General features: G+C 25.7%; 6 protein-coding genes across 8 annotated transcripts in view; 4 read left to right on the top strand and 2 right to left on the bottom strand.

Moving 5' to 3' along the window:
* LOC126872939 (membralin) overlaps window positions 1-675 on the bottom strand; it is a 65,294-nt gene extending 64,619 nt beyond the window's left edge. Inside the window, exon 1 of one of the 2 annotated variants that reach the window (XM_050633223.1) lies at window positions 494-675. The gene's annotated coding sequence lies outside the window, so the exon portion shown is untranslated. The other variant, XM_050633224.1, reaches the window with a different exon arrangement.
* Window positions 676-775: 100 nt separating this feature from the next.
* LOC126872946 (putative protein tag-52) lies at window positions 776-3,162 on the top strand. The gene is made up of 8 exons (XM_050633237.1): window positions 776-1,179; window positions 1,252-1,382; window positions 1,468-1,689; window positions 1,756-1,942; window positions 2,019-2,431; window positions 2,509-2,646; window positions 2,721-2,885; window positions 2,959-3,162. The coding sequence occupies exons 1-8, from the start codon at window positions 1,083-1,085 to the stop codon at window positions 3,121-3,123; spliced, it is 1,518 nt and encodes a 505-aa protein (XP_050489194.1). The 5' UTR covers window positions 776-1,082; the 3' UTR covers window positions 3,124-3,162.
* A 317-nt stretch (window positions 3,163-3,479) lies between these two features.
* On the top strand, window positions 3,480-10,542 carry LOC126872934 (1-phosphatidylinositol 4,5-bisphosphate phosphodiesterase gamma-1). Of its 2 annotated transcripts, XM_050633211.1 has the most exons (20): window positions 3,959-4,120; window positions 4,702-4,897; window positions 5,111-5,230; window positions 5,803-5,952; window positions 6,042-6,180; window positions 6,256-6,418; window positions 6,497-6,810; window positions 6,888-7,094; window positions 7,165-7,585; window positions 7,665-7,976; window positions 8,060-8,241; window positions 8,312-8,489; window positions 8,561-8,626; window positions 8,691-8,882; window positions 8,958-9,179; window positions 9,278-9,484; window positions 9,561-9,942; window positions 10,013-10,152; window positions 10,229-10,336; window positions 10,414-10,542. In XM_050633211.1, the coding sequence occupies exons 3-20, from the start codon at window positions 5,221-5,223 to the stop codon at window positions 10,432-10,434; spliced, it is 3,414 nt and encodes a 1,137-aa protein (XP_050489168.1). In that variant the 5' UTR covers window positions 3,959-4,120; window positions 4,702-4,897; window positions 5,111-5,220; the 3' UTR covers window positions 10,435-10,542. The 2 variants fall into 2 exon arrangements, with proteins under 2 accessions (XP_050489167.1, XP_050489168.1); XM_050633210.1 differs by lacking the exons at window positions 3,959-4,120; window positions 5,111-5,230 and adding an exon at window positions 3,480-3,631.
* Window positions 10,543-12,494: 1,952 nt separating this feature from the next.
* Window positions 12,495-14,332, bottom strand: LOC126872952 (uncharacterized). Its single transcript, XM_050633242.1, has 4 exons — window positions 14,176-14,332; window positions 13,467-13,571; window positions 13,097-13,377; window positions 12,495-13,000 (listed from the first exon to the last, which is right to left on the bottom strand). Exons 2-4 carry the CDS (start codon window positions 13,564-13,566, stop codon window positions 12,704-12,706), a joined length of 678 nt encoding a protein of 225 aa, XP_050489199.1. The 5' UTR covers window positions 13,567-13,571; window positions 14,176-14,332; the 3' UTR covers window positions 12,495-12,703.
* An 11-nt stretch (window positions 14,333-14,343) lies between these two features.
* LOC126872953 (ferritin subunit) lies at window positions 14,344-18,314 on the top strand. The gene is made up of 5 exons (XM_050633243.1): window positions 14,344-14,628; window positions 16,814-16,935; window positions 17,012-17,173; window positions 17,280-17,423; window positions 17,501-18,314. Exons 1-5 carry the CDS (start codon window positions 14,559-14,561, stop codon window positions 17,654-17,656), a joined length of 654 nt encoding a protein of 217 aa, XP_050489200.1. The 5' UTR covers window positions 14,344-14,558; the 3' UTR covers window positions 17,657-18,314.
* A 154-nt stretch (window positions 18,315-18,468) lies between these two features.
* Window positions 18,469-20,925, top strand: LOC126872950 (aurora kinase C-like). Its single transcript, XM_050633241.1, has 4 exons — window positions 18,469-19,010; window positions 19,332-19,905; window positions 20,090-20,615; window positions 20,742-20,925. Exons 2-4 carry the CDS (start codon window positions 19,346-19,348, stop codon window positions 20,841-20,843), a joined length of 1,188 nt encoding a protein of 395 aa, XP_050489198.1. The 5' UTR covers window positions 18,469-19,010; window positions 19,332-19,345; the 3' UTR covers window positions 20,844-20,925.
* Window positions 20,926-21,007: the final 82 nt, after the last annotated feature.

The raw sequence follows: 21,007 nt of genomic DNA, 5'->3' as shown, positions 1-21,007 counted from the left end.
ATAATCAATCATTTTGCATACAAGACTGCATAGAGACTATATAGATGACTTGCATATCATAAACTTTACATATTAAATTTGTTATTAATAATAACAACTACAACTAATGTGGAATATAACCTATAGCATAAATTCTGCATGCAATATAACCTATTTGGCAATCGCATTTTTACGTTTCAGATTATGATACTTATAAATATAACAGGATCACTTATGCACAATATTTCTTTTCAGTTACATCATGATGTCAGATAAATTTTTATTAATTAAGAAAATAAATAAATGTACCAATTACATATTTTGTTATATAATTAAATAATTTAAAAGACGTCAGTAATTACATATCAAAAGGAAGTATATACAACGTTATACATTTTATATTTGTTATGAATACATATATATCTCTAAATTAATTGTTATTCACCGGACGTGACATTTCGCAGCTGGCACATGAATTCGTAACTTTTTAAGATACAAATCAGCCATATCGTACCTTCTTTAAGCTGAACGTTGTATTACAACGTTGTATTTCTAAAGTTTTATTGTTCTCCTGCGTGTCACTGCAGATAATAATAAATTTATAACAGTACCGCTTGCAAATATTAACAAATTTAATTTTTGTCAAATTGTCACTTCATCATCATATGTTTTGATATTCCACAACTTGTATTATAATAGTCCCCAAATATTACAATATGAAATGTGACCAACATTATAGCACAAATTTTAAAAACTTACCAATGTTTTATTCCCTATTCATTTTTATTGAAACTCTTGATCAATCACTAAAAAGACTCAGCCAATAACATAATATTCATTGATACGTTAATTTTAAATTGAAATGTTTAGACGTCAAAAAATATTGTAAAGAAGGATAAAGTTTTGAATATTTTAACAAATATAATATTTTGTAAAGGAGCATATAGTTAATATAATATCAAGACACTATTAAAAATATATTGTATAATTTTATGTGAATTCATACGAATAAATTATCTTTAAGTAACATATTGAAGGTATAACATATTGAAGATAAAATCTATTATTTAGTAATATCATCAGTTGCTGCATTATTTACAATTATGAATTCTCCAAGATCACCACAAACTCCTCTCAGTTTTGAATTGAAGAAAATCATTAATGATAGAAATGTTTTAAGTATGCGTAGTCGCATGAAAGGTATATAATTAATAATTTATGCTTTTATCAAATAATTGTAAAATGTGAAATGTATAATGTTTATATTTCCAGTTCTCAACAGTATAAATGAACATAATCAAAAACAATATGAAGAGAAAGAAAAAGATTTAAAGTTTCAAGCTATACAGGAAATTTTAACAACAGAAGCTACATATTTAAGGCAATTAGAAATTTTAATGGAGGTATTATTCACATATATTTACAGATATTTGATAACATAAATATCAATGATAGAATAAAACATAAGCATATATGTACTTTTTTCAGTATTTTGTACAACCCATAATAGAAAGAAAGTTATTACATCATAGTTTACTTTCAACATTGTCTGAAAACATAAAGACATTATATAATGTTAGTGGAGAATTAATAAAAGAACTAAAACAAGATCCAAGAAATATTGCAGGCGCATTTCACAAACTTGCTCCATTTTTTAAATTGTATTCTGTTTATGCTTATGATTATGAACAAATTTTATCACTACTACAGGTATTTGTTATAACATTAGTTGATTAGTTAAAAATTACTACTATATAGAAAAATTTCTTGTTTTAGATTAAACAAGAAAATGATACTGAATTTAAAGATTTTATTAGTAAGCAAGAAACAAGACCAGAAGTTGGTAGAAAATTACCTTCACTATTAATTACTCCAATACAAAGGGTACCTAGATACAAACTACTATTGAGAGAAGTCTTGCAACATACATCTAACAAACATAAAGAATATAATCTTTTACAAGGTAATTGCAAGATAGCATAAAACAATATCATTTCAGTTTCAAGTATTATATACTAAATAAATTGATTATTTTACAGCATGTTTAGTAGAAGTGGAGAAAGCTGCAAGACATATAAATACCTTCATTGAACAATATGAAGAATCACAAAAATTACTAAGACTTCAAAAATGTATTGTAAACCCAATTAATTTGATAAAACCCGGTAGAAAATTAATCAAGCAAGGAGCATTAATGAGAGTCTCTAGACGAGGAAGCTCTGCATATAGAAGATATTTTGTTCTTTTGAATGACATTTTATTATATTGCAAAGGTGATCCACAAAATTCATTGACTGTATGTTGTGTTTTACCATTGAATAAGTGTAAAATTGAATCTGTTTTGAGTGGTGGATTGTTTTGTGTTACTTGTTTAAGTGAAACACTTTTACTTTATTCTGAGAAAGATGATAGTAATTTATGGATAGAAGCTATACAAAATTCTATAAAGAAGGTATTATTGAAAGATAATAACTTCTCTTACTTAAATATTAAATTTAATAACTGATTTATATTATCTTCTTATTTTAGTATGCAGAATGTAGACAAACATTAAGAAAGGATAGCAGTTCAAGAAAACCATTACGGCATAACAATCTTAATTCATTTCCATCTGAAAATATACCAATAGTCGCTGGTAAAAGAAAGAGATCATACAAAGAAACGGAGGTGTGTATGATACTCTTTGTCAATTTTAACATTTTTTTACTCTAATAAATTTTAAAAGTATGTTAAATTAACAGATTAATCTAGATGCATCAAAAATTACATATTTGAAAAAAGATAATGAAACAGATGCAGATATACAATCAAATAATAGCTGTTTGGTACTTCTAAAAAAATTTAAAAGATTTAAAAATGACGATAATTCTAAATATATTAAGTCTTGTGAACAAAACATCAATTGTGTAAGTTTTGATATAATGTTTTATAAATATAAAAATGTTGATACTCTATAATTTATATACAATTTCTTTGCAGAAAATTACAGATAAAGAAAATGTACATTTTACAGAATGCAGTACACCATGTTTATCTCCTAATAAGTTTGCAAATTTTAAACAAGAGTCATCAACACTCAAATCCATCAGTGCATTCTTTGCATCTCTTGGTTCATCTTTAAAGGAATTCTTTTGGTTTAGGTAATACAGTTTTATGAAATTATTAATAAAATTAACGAAATAACGAGATGATCTTTTAAAATCCCGATATTTTCCCCTCGACTTTCCTCATGAATTATTTAAACGTCTATACTACTAATAAAATTCAATGTAGTTTATACACATATACATATGTACGTATATTTGAACTATTCCAAACACAGTCATCCGTACTCTAAAAGTAACAAATATAAAAGAAATAAATAACTAGATATTTATATACAAAAATAAAATAACATATCTTATAGAACAGAAATTACTAATTTAAAATACAGATGCAGCAAATATATTCTTTCTATTCATGATTATTATATAAAAAAACAGTAGACATTATCATCATATAAATATAATCTTGTGTAAACATAAATAAGATACAGAAATCCCTAGATAGGACTAAATCTGGCTGAACTAAACGAAGACACTCTGATACCTACAAATGATAAGAGAATTGAATTTTTTATAATATAATTAACAAAATATCATTTCGAATCCAGGTAGGATAAATTTTAAAAAGTGTAACATAAGATAAAAAAGATAATAGAAATTTATAAAAAAGACAAGTAATGAATAATATAAAATAAATACTACACATTTTATGTTATACTATTAAATACAGAGAAAGCAACATTTTTAAATGTTATATTTTATTATCTATCACTTTAATATGTTTAAACAATACTTTTTGTCTTTAAATTTATTTGTTAGGGTATATACGAAACTTAAATGAATTTTGTGGTAGGTTATGTTTATGTCGCGTTTAATAAATGAAATCTATATAATAATACAATAAGAAAAATATTCCTTTAAAACTACGTATAATTATCTGGTTTAAAAGCAATTAAGGAATAATAAGTTTAAAGAAAATATAAATAAAACATTAAAAAGATTTCTTTTCCTTTTAACCAAAGTATACATATGTATATATTTGTATATACATATGGTGAAAAGCATTTACTAAAACAAGTAATATTATCAATATACACGTATATTAAAATAACTGCAAGAAAGTTCTTAATTTCATATTTATAAATAGGATTTAATAATAATAAATTAACTGTATAAAATAAAACTAATGTCCGAAATAAAGTTTTACATATTTTAAACATATGTTACATGTAACATTATATTATATTATCATAAAAGTTACTCAAAAATTGTATGCATATTCATATATATGTATATTGCAGATGCTTCTATATTCTTTGATGGAGCTAAAAAATTAAAGAATTTATACACTATCATTTTTTACATAAGTAGTAATTGCAATTGAGTATACTTTGATATATATATATATCTGTGGATTAATATATAATATTTACATTAATTTAAAGCATAACAAAAACTATGTCAATTTAGTTTCTTTATTATATAAAAGTAATATAGACTGATCCAGAATCTTTTTAAAATAATTATATGTCAATTTAAATGGGAAAACTATAATAGAACTTTTTAAAAATTTTTTCCTCTTAATTCTTTTATTTTAAACTATTATTGCATCAAATTTTTTAATTTTATGAACCATACATAGAATCTAGTTATATGAAATATGTATGATTTATTATAGCAAACCTATAATATTTTAAACATGAATGGTATAATACCTGAAATGGAACAAATCATTAGTCAACTTGAAAGGGGAACTGTAGTAACAAAATTTTTTTCAAGAAAAAGACCAGAAAAGAAAACTCTTATGATAAGAAGAGAAACTAGACAAATCGTATGGTCACGGAGTGCAACGTTTAGACCATTTGATGGTTCAGGTAAAAATACTTTAGCTTTTGAAGATATTAGTAGATAATTTATTGCAACAACATTATTTTGTAATCCAAAAGAAACGTTACTAATTTACTAATAAAAATAAAAATTGATTGAAAATGTATAAGAGGACTAACAAATGTGTAATTTTATACATCCAAAAAATAGTTATCCTACAACAATATACAATTGAAATAAATTTTCACCTAACATTTTAGGCACACATTTTGCATGGTTATGAAGATATATCTACAGCAAAAATGGGCAAAATATTATCTGAGGATACTATTTATAGGTCAAAAACCTGAAGGAAAGGTCCTTGTGAATAATGTATATGGGTGAGTTTATGACAAAGATACAATCTAAATCAGTTAATGACTTGCATCTCATAAGCTTTTATATACATGTTTTATATCTCATATTAAATTAAACCATTTTTTTTCTGGCCTGGTTATTATCCATTTTGATATTGAATTAAATATACAAATATATATGCATATCTTGGTGGACATTTCCTTCATTTTTGGTCTACAAACAAATCTGCCCATGGATACTGTTGATATATTGGATCAGCCCTATGGGATAGCATGGGTATTTGATTAAACTCAAAGCTTTTATTATTATGCACTGTTTGCATATATTACAGCAGAACATGCATATGTAACAGAATAATTGAAAAAATACAAATACTTTCTAAAGCTGCTTTTATTTCTTCAAATGCTTAATTTTTAAAAGCATATTTTTGCACATTATATTAACATACAATATTATATATATATGTACTCACAATATAATATATATACATATATATATGTATGTAGTTGACATATATACTGTATTCTATTTTTGTATTCGATATGTTACATACACTATTAAATGCATTAAACAACATTTTGTCATTTGATTTTAGTCGAAATAAGAGAAATCAAAGAAATTAAAGTAGGGAAGCATTCTAAAGATTTTGAGAAGTGGCCAGAAGATGCAAAAAGGATAGAAAATCTTAGATGTTTTGTTGTATATTATGGTTCTGAATTTCGCCTTAAAACTCTTTCAATTTCTGGTAAAATTTATTTTTAAGTTTTTATTTCTTACATAAATATCATTTATACTATAATTTTACAAGTGGCTGTTTTTATATATTCATTTCAGCTCTCAGTGAAAAAGAATGTGAACTTTGGGTAAAAGGATTACGTCGGTTGGTTCAAGATACTATAAAAGCTCCTTATCCTTTACAAGTTGAAAGATGGCTAAGAAAAGAATTTTATGCAATGGAAAATTCAAGGGAAACGTAAAAAATTATATTTTTATTTATAAATTTAAGTTATTTTTGAGATTATTTAATTTGATATTTCATATTTTATAGAGTTACTTTAAAAGATATAAAAGCATTTTTACCTAGAGTTAATTGTAAAACAGCAACGAATAAACTTAGGGAACTTTTTCAAGAAATAGATACAAGAAACAGAAATGAACTTGGCTTTGATGATTTTGTTGCACTTTATCATAAACTCATCTTTGATCAAAGTGTAAGTTTTTTTATTTATTAATACATATTTCTAATATCTATATATGTTGTGTCATCTACTATTTTTGTATTTTTGTAGAATCTTACAGATTGGAGTAAATTACTTAATTATTCTAAAACGGGACAGATTGTTACAGTACAAGAGTTCCAAAATTTTCTAATAACTGAACAACAAGACCCTTTAGGAAATAATGAGGTTGAAGTATCATGTTTCATTAGAGATTATTTACAAGATCCTCAAAGGGATGTACAGGAACCACACTTTACGTTCTCGGAGTTTATCGATTTCCTGTTTTCGAAACAAAATTCCATATGGGATTCAAAATATTCGCGAATTTATCAAGATATGACTAAACCTCTTGCACATTATTGGATAGCATCATCACATAATACGTAAGTATGATTTTTCTTTTGTAGAGGAATAAGTATTATAAAAATAAATAGTCCAGTTGCATAAAATATTCTTGCAGATACTTAATGGGAGATCAAATTAGCAGTGAAAGTAGTTGTCAAGCTTATGTTCGCGCGTTAAGAGCTGGATGTAGATGTATAGAACTTGATTGTTGGGATGGGCCAGATGGAATGCCCTTTATTTTTCATGGGCACACACTCACTACAAAGATTAAATTTTTAGATGTTATTAAAACCATCAAAGAGCACGCTTTTGCTACCTCTGAGTAAGTATAACTATATGTCTGTTTAATTTCTTATCTTAAAGGTTAAAATATAAATATACTTCTTGTACAGTTATCCTGTCATTTTATCCATTGAGGATAATTGTACTTTACCACAGCAACGTAAAATGGCAATTACAATGCAAGATGTATTTGGTGATATGTTATTAGTTCAACCTGTAGATAAAAATGAAACTTCTTTACCATCACCACATGCACTGAGAAGAAAAATTATATTGAAACATAAAAAACTACCTGATGGCGTAGATGAAACATCATTTCTAATTCGAAATGATGAAAGTAGGCAAGAAATGGATCTTCGAAATACAGTTAAAAATGGCATTCTTTATCTTGAAGATCCTGTTGACAGAGAATGGAATCCACATTTTTTTGTATTAACACAACAGAAACTATTCTACACAGATACATTTTCTAGAACCCAAGAAACTGAACACGATGATGATGAAGAAACTGTAGTTCGACGACCGACTGATGTATGTATGCACAGTAAAGACGTTTTGAGTGAAATTTTGGAATTTTATTGTATTATATTTATAATCGATTATAATACAGGGAGTACCGAACGATGAATTACATTTTGGAGAAAAATGGTTTCACGGTAAATTAGCAAGAGGAAGAGAAGAAGCAGAAGAATTACTACGACGTTATTCGCACCTCGGTGATGGCACATTTTTAGTTAGACAGTGTGTTACATTTGTGGGCGATTACTGCCTTTCATTTTGGCGCAAAGGAAAAGTAAATCATTGCCGTATTAAACTGAAACAAGAAATGGGTCAAACACAATATTATCTGATTGATACAAATTGCTTTGATAGTTTATATAGTTTAATTACACATTATCGCAATCATCCATTAAGAAGTCAAGTAAGAATAAACAAAATTAAAAATTGTAATTAAATCTGATATCATGGTTCCATTAATTAACAATTTTGTGATGAAATAAATAGGAATTTTTAATCACGCTTCAAGAACCTGTTCCACAACCAAACAAACATGAAGAAAAAGAATGGTGGCATGCTGAATGTACTCGAACTCTAGCCGAAGAAATGTTAAAACGAATTCCTACAGACGGTGCATTTTTAGTGAGACCAAGTGAAAAAGAAAGCAATTCTTATGCTATATCTTTTAGGTAAAATTTTTTAAAGTATTAATTATTATTTAAAATAATATTTTTTAAATCTACTTTTACTATGTTACAGAGCAGAGAAAAAAATTAAGCATTGCAGGATTAAACTAGAAGGACGTTTATATACTATTGGTACTGTACAATTTGAAAGTTTGGTTGAATTAGTTAATTATTATGAAAGGTACCCGTTATATAAAAAAATTAAATTAAGCCACCCTGTAAATCAAGATGTTATTAGGAAGATGGAATTGGTAGTGTATTTTACATTTTTATTTATTAAATTATACTTTCTGATCTTATCGAATTACTTCATTACATTCAGGATATAGATGATGGATCTGTTTATGGCATTCCTGGTTATATGGACCCTACTAGTTTTACGTCAAAAGTAAGTTATAGTAATAAAAGAGTAACATATACGAAATATATGAGACATTTAATATACTTTAAAGGTGACTGTAAAAGCTATATATGATTATAAAGCAAGGAGGGATGATGAATTAACATTAGTAAAACATGCTATAATAACAAATGTACATCGACAAAGTGGTGGTTGGTGGCGAGGAGACTACGGCGGTAAAAAGCAACATTGGTTTCCCGCTAGTTACGTGGAAGAAATAAAACCACAAGAAAGCCAAGGAGATGTAAGTAATTTACAGGTCATGATCTCAAATATTATCATTAAATATAGTTATATGTTATCTTATTTTTGCTTTCAGTCAGCAGATTCTATGATGTTTGGTAGCCTACAAAAAGGCTCATTAGACATTATGGGTGCTGTGGTTGAATTAAGAGTAGGGGGTCGATCTGGATTAGAATGGATACTAAGAATACAAAATCCAAGTATGTGTTCAGTATTTGAAGTAGCAACTTCATCAAAAGATACAGCACTAGAATGGATGTCCAGTATTAAAGAAACTGCTCAAAATGCCAGTGTTAGAGTAAATACATAAGCTTCCTTGTTTTTAAAACATTACCTAATAAGATTTCAATTTAAATAACCAATTACACTGTTAAATGCATTCTAATTTTTTTTTAGGAAAATCAACACAAAGAAATGGAACGTGCATGGAGAATAGCTAAAGAAATGTCTAATCTAATAGTTTATTGTAGATCCGTCGCATTTAATTTAGACAGAATAAAAACAAAAGGTTTTGTATTTAATGAAATGAGTAGCTTCCCTGAGACAAAAGCTGAGAAACTTATGTGTCAGCAAGAAAACAAGTTTTTTATAAAATATCATCAGGTGGAACAATATAAAATTACAATAGACTTAATTTTCTAGTTAGAAGACGAGAATGTTTACAATTATAATTTTGCAGATTCAATTTAGCAGAGTATATCCAAAAGGACAACGTATCGATTCATCAAATTATAATCCTGTGCCAATGTGGAATGCTGGTTGTCAGATGGTAGCACTGAATTATCAAACTGGTGATAAATCAATGCAGCTTAATCAGGCAAAATTTAAAGAAAACGGCAGTTGTGGTTATATTTTAAAACCGGAATTCATGTTTAGAGATGATTTTAATCCGTATGATAAAAACTGTTTACATGGAATAGAATCACTTAAGTTTTCTTTAAAAGTTATTGGTGCAAGACATTTAATTAGGTCAGGAAGAGGTATAGCTAGCCCTTTCATTGAAATTGAAATTATAGGAGCTGATTTTGATTCTGGTATAAAATTAACAACGAGAACAATACGTAAGTATGAAAATGTGATATTGTGATTAAGTATTTCGATACATAGACAGTGGTAAAATTAATATTATAGCTGATAATGGATTTAACCCCACGTGGAATGAATCTTGCGATTTCGAAGTTTTTAATCCAAACTTCGCCTTCATACGATTCATTGTGCAGGATGAAGATATGTTTGGTGATAGTAATTTTATTGGACAAGCCACTTATTCTGTATGTATAAAATATCTACAATTTTTAGATAACTAAATGAATATGTTACTATTTTTTAATACACTTCTATGTTTAGGTCCGATGTTTACGACCAGGATATAGAAGCATCCCATTAAAAAATAATTATAGTGAAGATCTTGAACTCGCATCATTATTGATACATCTTCAAATTACATCTTCAGCCGTAAGTATAAAATTTCTTTATTATTTATTTCTATTACCTTGTTAGATATATTTCTATATTACAAATAATTATTGTAGACACATTCACATAGTTTGTGAAACCAATACTAAATTACAGACTTTAAGGTGTTTGATACTAGAGATGGAAAAAGGTAAATGTTCAAAATTTGCATTTCTTCATAAAGTAATTCTTACATTTATGTATATAGCATTATATAGTACGAATTCTATCATTTCAGATTATTATTTAACATAAATACCATTACATGAAATACTTTAATCAAAATCTGAAATTAACTGAAATATTATTATAAAACAGACTGGTTATCTACAAGGATTGAAATCTTCAAATTGGAACCAATGATTATGAAGGAATACATTTTTCTTTTTGTAACCACTTACATAGATAATTTAGAGGCATTATATGCTATGTATAATATAAACAAAGTAGCTATTACAGTATTGAAAAAGTAATAGATATTAAACACAGCCGAATATGAGAAAACGCAACATCTTTAAAAATGTGACATATTAATAAGATGAGATTCAAAAAAAATCTTTATTATATTTAAAAAGATCATTGTGATTTAGTATAGACTATCTTTATACTTTTTATGTAAAGAGTAACAAATCAGGCACTGACATATCGAGATACATTCAAGTTGTATTATATATCACCTCTTTCATTCAGACAAAAAGAGTAGATACGAATAACGAGGCCTTCAGCTATGATATATTTTAGACTGAATCAATATGTACAATACGCTTCTAATTCTTTTAATTAGAATGGTATTTTCATATTAATACTATTTATTTATTGTTTCAATGCTATATAATTTTAATTTAGTAATGTAGTATATAAAAAAACTAAATGATGAGAGGCTCATTACTAAATGATATACATACATGTGTATTGCCTTTCATGTAAAATCATAAACTCTGGGCTATATAAAATGAGATATAAATGTACTTATTGAAGTAATGTATCATAAAATTATGTATTCAGTAATAATATTGGAAACTAGAAGAAAAATAACTCTAAAAATAATTAATTAAACTTACACACTTATTAAGAAATATTACAATAAGAATGTTATATCTCATTTATATGTTATATATTTTATATTCATAACATTTTTTTATCATCGTTCCTATTGATACTAACTTTTATATTTAAAAATAATGTTACTATAAACTACTTGTTAGAAACAATTTTGATATAATTTTATATAGTATATTAACCTTTTCGCTACCGCCGTTTAAGGAAAAAGTCGTTATTCACAGCCCAAGTTTCAAATTTTCTACATGTTACATAATATGATATATATTTTTACATATATAATAATGGGAAATGATAAGTAAACAGTCTAAACAGCTTTTAGAATGCGTTACATATTTGTGATGCGTGGTAGCGAAAAGGTTAAGCACATTATTTGTATACTTCATGACTTTTCGTTTTACGTTATAATTAAATAATATACTATTATTTGGTAATTTTAATAGAAATTTAATTTAAAAAAATATAATTTTTTGTATAATTTCTTGTTTTTATAAGGATATATTATAATTATAATATTTCACTAATATGTCTTCATTTTGTAATAGTTAATTTAAATATATAATAACAATAACACTATTGATTAAATCAGCTTCGTAAAATCACATATATGATTAAAGTGATAAATTATTCCAATAGCACATACATATTAAAAATATATATATATGTATATTCGGTATAATTAAATACTATGTACACAACCAATTCATAAAAATGAAGAATAAAATATATGTTATTGTTTGTTCATTATTATACATCTTATACATATCTTTTACAAAAAAGAAAATGAAATATAGAATTTGCTTAATATGAAATCAAATTTAATTTTAGTAACTTCAAGTACTAACTGTAGAACTATTTTTCATATATATTAAGTGCATTAATGCTGGAAAAGAAAATTACATTCTTCTTTATTTCTATATATTTAATGAAATTCATTTCTTAACTATAGTCTATTTTATATATAGCCATGTAGTCTTAATCACATATAGTTATATAGTCTTAACATAATCTTTTAACTATGAGTTTCTTTCAGAAAGTTTCTCTCTGTTATTGCCTAATATATATAAAAAATAATTAATGTAGAAATTAAAAGAAACGATTTATGAAGTATACACTTTATTAGATGAAATGTGTCAAAAAATAACACCATATATATTTATTAATTCTAAATGTAGAATTCTGCATAACTGAAAAATGTAAAATATTTTGTTATGGATAACTTATTCATAACTTATTCATATAGGGAATTTTTAAAATATAGTAGATATGAAATTCTGATTTGTTTTTTTAACTTCAGTTGTAAACAAGTTACAAACTATTCTTAAGATATTCATCAAACAAAAATAGAGCTATAGAATGATCATTTCCAGTTAATAAATTCTTCAAATCATTTATATAGCCGGCCAAATCTCGAACACGATCAGTCTGTGGTTCTATGAATCTCTCTTCAACATAATGAGCAACACCAGCATCGTTTATCTTATCATTCTTTGTAATGTCATGATGTATATTCAAGGCTTTATTCGCAAGTTCCTTTTGTCTGTCAAGTGCTTTGGCTAAACTGTGAAGTTCATTCAATTCATATGTTACTTTTCGTTCGTAAGTCTAAAAAAAAGATATAAAACATTAACAAATTTTGACATCTTTGTCTCTTTTTATGTTATACAATATATGAATTATAAAGTGCAACAATCAACATACAGGTTCTGTCAAATGTGGTGGTTGATTGAAGTCCATTGTGTCACCTCGTTTGGTAACATATTTGATTATGTTAATTGCATCCTCCCACAATTCATCAGAAAATTTACGATATAATTTCTTAAATCCATGACGTTGATCTTCATAATTTCCAAAATAACTAGACATTAGCAAAAATTCGAAGCTGACTCTTATATTAGCATTTGCATATGATTGAAGATCAATCAGAGGATGTCTTTCAATATGTCCATATTTTGCATTACAGTTTAACATTGATTTTCCATCTAAAAATTTAAATATTAATATATTTATAAGCACAAAGAAATTTCAATAGAGGTATAAGTCTTTAAAATATTAAATATTTCTGTATCACCTTTTGGTATTGGGTCACATACTGCTAGTGAATCATCATAGCATGTATCTTCAGCAGCAGCAACTGCCAGAAGAATGGATAATATTCCAAAGAACAACATGTTTTCTGCAATTTTAAATAATAAATAAAATATTGAATATTTGTGCTATTTAAATATAAGGGATCAAGTATCTAATATTATTTTAATTTATCTAAAATTGTTAAAATCCATTTTTATTTCTAATATCAGTTTATTAAGGAATTATAATCTTAATAATTTTAATAACTTCAAAGTACATTACAAATGTGTGATTAATGATAACGACGTTAAATTTTAAATAGTATGTGTAACTAATTTCACACTTATAAGAATATGCTAAATTAATAACTGAAAAGCGATAATAAAGATGTACGATAGCCCAGTTACGAATAGAATACTGAATATGGCTTAAGATACAAAATAAATGATGTGGATTCGCACATATAATACGTATATGTCACGCGCCTATAATAAAGAAAGAAAAATTTATATTATCAATAGATATCAAATGCTGTACATCGGTATTTTCGTTATTACATTTACAAATGCGTAGTATCTCATATATCAAATGATAATGAAGTAACATATAATTAAAAATTTTTCATTATTGCATTAATTTTATCTTCTATTTATACTATATAAATATTTGTACATTAATAAATGAGATTGAAATTGCCTATATTCACATACCTGATCAAATAATGTGCTTGTACAAAGGAAGGAAACGTGAATACTCTCGCTTCGACGTTCTTCCAACAATGAACGTTGAAGAACCGTATTCGTTGGTAGTTTTCACACAGTCATAGTCAGCTGATAGGTAGGGCGCATGCGTGATAGAAAGGGGATAGAAAATTCCAGTTCGTCCCCGTCGACTACTTACGAATGATACGCATTTGTTGGTCAATTATTAAATAATCTATGATCGTACATCGTGTTTAGTTCACATACGTTCTCTTATCTAGCTTCACTAAAAGCAGCCTTCTATACCAGTGCGTATAAAGGTTGCTCCCGAAAAGTAAAATTACAAGTGCTTTCGCGATTTTTCGAATTCTAGCCTCTGAAGGAATTCAACAATGAAGCTGATTTACATTTTCCTCGTCACTTTTCTTTGCATCAATGGATCGCTAGGAAATAAACTTCAATGTAAGTCTATTATTTATCTTACAATGTTTGTTTTGAATACTCTTTTAACATTTTTGTGTAAAAACATCGATTAAGGTTAGCATGGTATTTCCTAACAGATTCCATTGTGATTTCTTATCCTCTCCATTTTTAAGTCCGTATTGTCCTTGGACAAACTGTTTTTTATTTCCTAAAAAGATGCTAAACATACAGGTATTTACTAATTTTGATATGTTTTAATTAGCACCTAATAATACAGCGAAGTAATATATGTATATAATTATAATCTGTTCGTGTCGTAATGCAACAACTTAATGCGTATATGTATTCCTCGTAAACAACTTCTTTTCCTTAAAACGTAATATATGTAAGGAAGATATATTGTACATTATTTTCTCTAATTCGTGTTTTATTTGATGTAAAATTTCAATGTGTTTCAAATAACAATATTAAAAATTAAACAATATTAGCTTTAAATATTAGTGTTCTAAAATTATAAACATTATCAATTACCTCTATATTCTATGTTTTAATACATTAATTTTCATGTAATATTATTTTTCTGTTATTTTGAAAGAACATAATTTTACATATTACAATGCGTTTAGACAATCAATATCATTGTTAATATTTAAGATTCTCAACATTATGGTATATAAGAGATTATTCCCTAGACTCTAGACCATCTATATATATATTGTCAATAAAATGTTGAGAATGTTAAATATTGACAATAATATTGATCCTCTGAACACTCCTTTATATTCTTCACCTGACTTTTGAACATTTTAGGTAACTGAACTTATTTGTCATGAATATGATTTCATAGCTCTCATTGTGTCATTATTCGTATGTATAAACATTGCCAGAAATATATATTAGATATTGTGAAAATGATTATGATCCAATGCCTATAATATAAATTTTTTAATTTCCTCGTTCATTGGATTATTTATCATGTTACATGTACTTTTACCGTATATTTGTGTTCTTTGAAATAAATATGTATTTCAGATAATTTAACATTATTTTTATGTATAAAATTTGTATATTTTGTATGTTTTATATCTTATATATTTTATATTATACTCTTTATATTCTTAATATTTTTTTAGCCTAATTAAAAGTTATTACTTTATATGAATGAACAAAGATAAAATATTTCAATGTACATTATTATTGAAAATCCATGATCAATATTACTGTTGTACATATAACTAAAAAGAAAATTATTCTATATTAGGTACAAAATACATTAATAAAATAATATAACAATTAGAGCCAGTAATTATACTATAATAAAACTAAATTTGACTTTATAAGTTTTATATATTCTTCACTACTATGTTACATTTTATGTATTTATTTGTAATAATTTATCTTGAAAATTAATTATCTTTTTGTATTAAAAAGATATTTGATACATAATTTTCTAAGCTTCAGAACAAGCTAGTAGACTTTCATGATTCTAGACTGTTAATTAGTAAGCATTATCGACTATCTTATTTGTACAATGATAACACTTGATAAGCTTTACGTGACAATGTAAACGTATTGATTACTTGTTCTAAAGTCCACATTCAATATAAATGTGTACTGTACATTGTTCTGAGAAGTCAGATAATTTAATCTAACCAACCTACTTTACATCATTGACTTTATTTTATAATATCACAAACTGGTTTTTTTTCAGCCTTAAATAAAAGCTTTTAACATTTATTCCAATTTTATGATAATTATTTTTTATACTAGTTTCGTTTTTATCTACTATAGTATATTTGTTGTATATATTAATACATCAAAATACATGTATTGTATCAGAAAAAATTAAAAATAATATTCAAAGTTACACTAACAAAATAATGGCAATTGAAGTAATTTGTAGCTAACTATATATCTTTATACTTATAAAAGATATGAGAATATAATCTTATCTTAAGTGTATACAAGATTTCATTAGATTTGATAAATTACATGTGATCATTACTTTATTATCTATTTATGATTTCAATAAGTAATATATCTACAGTATTGTGAAATGTTACAATAGTATTTCAACATATTTTGTAAAAAATGTTATATATAGTTTTTTAAATATCGTTTATTACTTTTAGCTGTTTTTATTTCTTTATGTATCATTTAAAATTTTAATAAAATATATATTATGTATTTTTATCATTAATAAATACTTAATTAATACTTGTAGGTACATCCAGATCTGTATTTGATATACCAAAGAATTGGACGCAAATGGCTAATTCATGCACGAATGAATTGAAAGCTCAAGTGAATACTGAGATTAATGCTGCTATGACTTATCTTGCAATGGTAATTGCATTTTTTCATTGTTTTACAATGTATTTTGTTGAGAAATATTATATTTATACATTCTTCTTTATTTTAGGGTGCTCATTTTGCTCGTGATACAGTTAATCGTCCAGGATTTAGCAAGTTTTTCTTTGATTCTGCCAGTGAAGAAAGAGAACATGCAATAAAAATTATTGAATATCTGTTAATGCGTGGTCACTTAACAGACGATGTTAGCAAACTCTTGGACATCAGTTCGGTGTGCATTTAGAACTATTTTATTATAAATATAATTTTATTTTAATTTATGTTTTATAATGTACAATTTAATCATATAATTAAAAATATACAAATATTGTTTTTAGCTGGGACCATTGCGCGAGACCTGGAGTAACGGTATTGAAGCTCTAAAAAACGCTCTTGAATTAGAAACTGACGTTACAAAAAAGATTCGCAATATTATCAAACACTGTGAAAAGCCAAAAGACAGCAACTTCAATGACTATCATGTAAGTTATATTGCAGAAAAAATGCATGTGATTACAATCTTAAGTTTATTTCATTGTTCCAAATTGATTAATTTCAGTTGGTGGACTACCTCACTGGAGAATTTCTAACTGAACAATACAAAGGTCAACGTGATCTTGCAGGAAAAATTTCAACTTTGGGCAAAATGATTGCAACAAATGGAGTATTAGGAGAATTCCTATTTGATAAGAAACTTTTGAATAATGAAATTTAATTTGTACTTGAAATAACAAAAATTTTACTCTAACATTGCATATGAAATTATGGCCATATTTAGAATGAACTATGTATATTAGGTGTAAACGATAGAGTCCGGTTGTAAATTAAAACTTTAAAAAGAAACACCCATTGATATAATCGCATCTAGGACCGTACGCATTTTGTACAGGTAATTTAAATGTTGAACTGCGAATGTTATTTGTAAATTACTTTCATTTAAAATCTTTGTAATCAAAACTATATAGCAATAAGTCTCTAGTACTTCTTACACAATAACAATAATGTATTAATAAAAGTTAACATGTAATTAAAGATTAAGACATATACTTTTGAAAGGAATAGTTTCAAATTAATATCGTACGGTCTTACAAGAGACTCGATACTTCGGTATTTGAAACGTATAAATTTTAGTTCATCACTAAAATTTCTAATTTTACGACTGTGCTATATCGTTTCCACTTACAGTAACTTAGTTTTATTAAATTTTAAGTTAGTATCAAAGATATAAATTGTGTTCTATATAAAATATTTTTCTAAATGTGGTCTGTAATATAGACATACAAGAAACCCTGTTTACAAATGTTTGTTAAACTGTAATAAATATATTACTCTTACCAAATAAATGAATATTTTAAAATTCATACAAAACAATACATATTTTGTCCATTTTTCCTAGTAAAATATAAAATTGCTATTAAAATATAAAAAGTACTTTTATTGTAATAGTTTATACTTTAACCTACAACAACAAATGTTTAATTCTTATAAAGAAGCTGTTCTCGTTTATTACAATCGTAATCGTGATGCATAAATGTACATTAATACATTATTTTAAAAATTTATTTATATTTCCCAAAATATTACATCCGTTTATATTGACACACATGTACATAATGATATATTGTATTTCATATTTTAGTTTAAATTAATGATACTAAAAGTAATATATGAACATTAATTATTAATTTAGTACTAAAATTTGATTTTTATCAAATTTTATTGTTATTATTTACTTCCAGACCCATACATCTATTTTACATTCTTAATATTTATATAAATAAGATTTGTGCAAAAATATATATGAAAAATGTAATTTTGTTATGTTTAGTTATTAATATAATTTAATATTAATTTGAAATTATTGAATTTTTTGGTCTTTACAGATCTTATAATACGTAGCGCTGTTAACTATGACTCTCACTTCTTCATAGAGTTGAATATCTTGTAATTTATTTTCTATACATGATGGAATATTCTGGCCAATGAGAATAAAGTGTGGAAATTCGTTATTTTGAAATAGAATTGAAGATACAACGTTTGTAAGAGAATTTGTATTTCTTGCTTTAAACGTAAGTGTTTTAGTTATTGTTATTAATTTCTTAATATAGTTATTTAAAATCTGGACATTGTTTCTTTTATTATGTAAAATATTTTTAAAATATCAATTCATTGTAACCTTATAAATAATACATTGTACTTTATTCTTTAAATATTGTTTATAAAATTTTTATGCGAAATATGTGTATATTTTACAGACTTTTAATTTTTTTATTAACATATAATGAATCTTTGTATAATTTTATAATTTTTAATTCTTGCATTATGTAATAAATTAATTGTTTATTAGAAGACTTCTATTTGTTAATGCTTTATACTATTTTCAATCATAGGTTATATTTAAGCAATGCTGAAGGATAAGAGATCTAAGTCTCAAACACAAAAGGCAATTTCTCAAGTTGAAAATAATCTTAAACAGTTAAAGATATCAAAAGTAAGTTCTGTATTGACTGAGAATACATCAAGAAATACAGAAAATTTAAATAGTACAAACAGTCAATGCAATACTTATTTGGCAAATATCAAACAAATTAAAGAAAAGAGCTCTAAAAAGTCAACAGAATTGATGCCGCCACCTAAATTACCTATATCTTCTAACACGATAGCATATATATCAAATATAACTGATGATGACAAGGAAAATAAAACTGAAAAAAATAGAGACATTGAGAAGAATGTAGAACAAAGCAATACAAATAAAAAGAGTCAAAGTGAAAAGAAGTGGGTTTTAACTGATTTTGATATTGGACGACCATTGGGAAAAGGAAAATTTGGAAATGTTTATCTAGCTAGAGAGAAGAAATCAAAATTCATCATTGCTATGAAAGTATTATTTAAAGCACAAATACAGAAAGCTGATGTGGAACATCAAGTTAGGAGGGAAATAGAAATTCAAACACATTTAAGGTAAAAAATTTTAATATTTATAGTAAAAAGAAAATATTGACTGTTATCATAAAAACTTCAATATCTTAAAATTTATTTAAATTTAAAATTACATTTGATTGTTCCATCAACTTTTGCTACAATATAAATAATATCTTTTATAAGATGAATTAGAGTAAATGTACCATTCTTATTTTTCATATAGGCATCCAAATATCTTAAAAATGTATGGATATTTTCATGATGATAAAAGGGTATATTTAATTTTGGAATATGCCCCAAATGGAGAATTATTTAAAGAATTGAATGCACAACCAGAGAAACGTTTTGATGAAATTAGAACAGCAACATATGTATCTCAATTAGCTGATGCTTTAAAATATTGTCATAGCAAAAAGGTGATACATCGTGATATCAAGCCTGAAAATTTATTACTTGGTATAAAGGGTGAATTAAAAATGGCAGATTTTGGATGGTCTGTCCATGCACCCTCATCTAGGAGAAATACTTTATGTGGTACTTTAGATTATTTACCACCAGAAATGGTTGTTGGAAAAACACATGATCATACTGTAGACTTATGGGGACTTGGTGTGCTTTGTTATGAATGTTTAGTTGGTAAACCTCCTTTTTTAGCTGAAACTTATGATGAAACATATATAAAAATTAAGAAAGCTCAATATAAATTTCCAAACTTTATTAGTGAAGGTGCAAAAAATTTAATATCTAAGGTGAGCTGTTATTTTATGTTTGTAAAATAAAAAAGTGCATTATTAAACTAAATAATTAAATTAAATAATTAAAAAGTTTGACTATATGAAAATAATAAGCGATAACTTTTCATTTTTTTATTCTAGCTATTAGTAGTTGACGCAAATCATAGATTACCTTTAGAAGATGTTTTAAGACATCCTTGGATTGTGCAAAATCGAACAACAGAACCACATGTACCACAATGAAGTTGTTAAGTTAATAAGTTTTATATTTTGCCTTATAAAACAGTTATATTTCATTAAAAAATATTTTTCAGCAAGAAATCTATTTTAGATATTTTTTTATATTATTCCTAATATTGTTATTTTATACGTAAATTAAAGTATTATATAATTTGAAACAGTATACT

This window comes from Bombus huntii, chromosome 14, assembly GCF_024542735.1.
Source record: "Bombus huntii isolate Logan2020A chromosome 14, iyBomHunt1.1, whole genome shotgun sequence".
Lineage (NCBI taxonomy): Eukaryota > Metazoa > Arthropoda > Insecta > Hymenoptera > Apidae > Bombus > Bombus huntii.
Note: the sequence above shows the minus strand (reverse complement) of the source record. Positions and strands in the feature narration are given on the sequence as shown.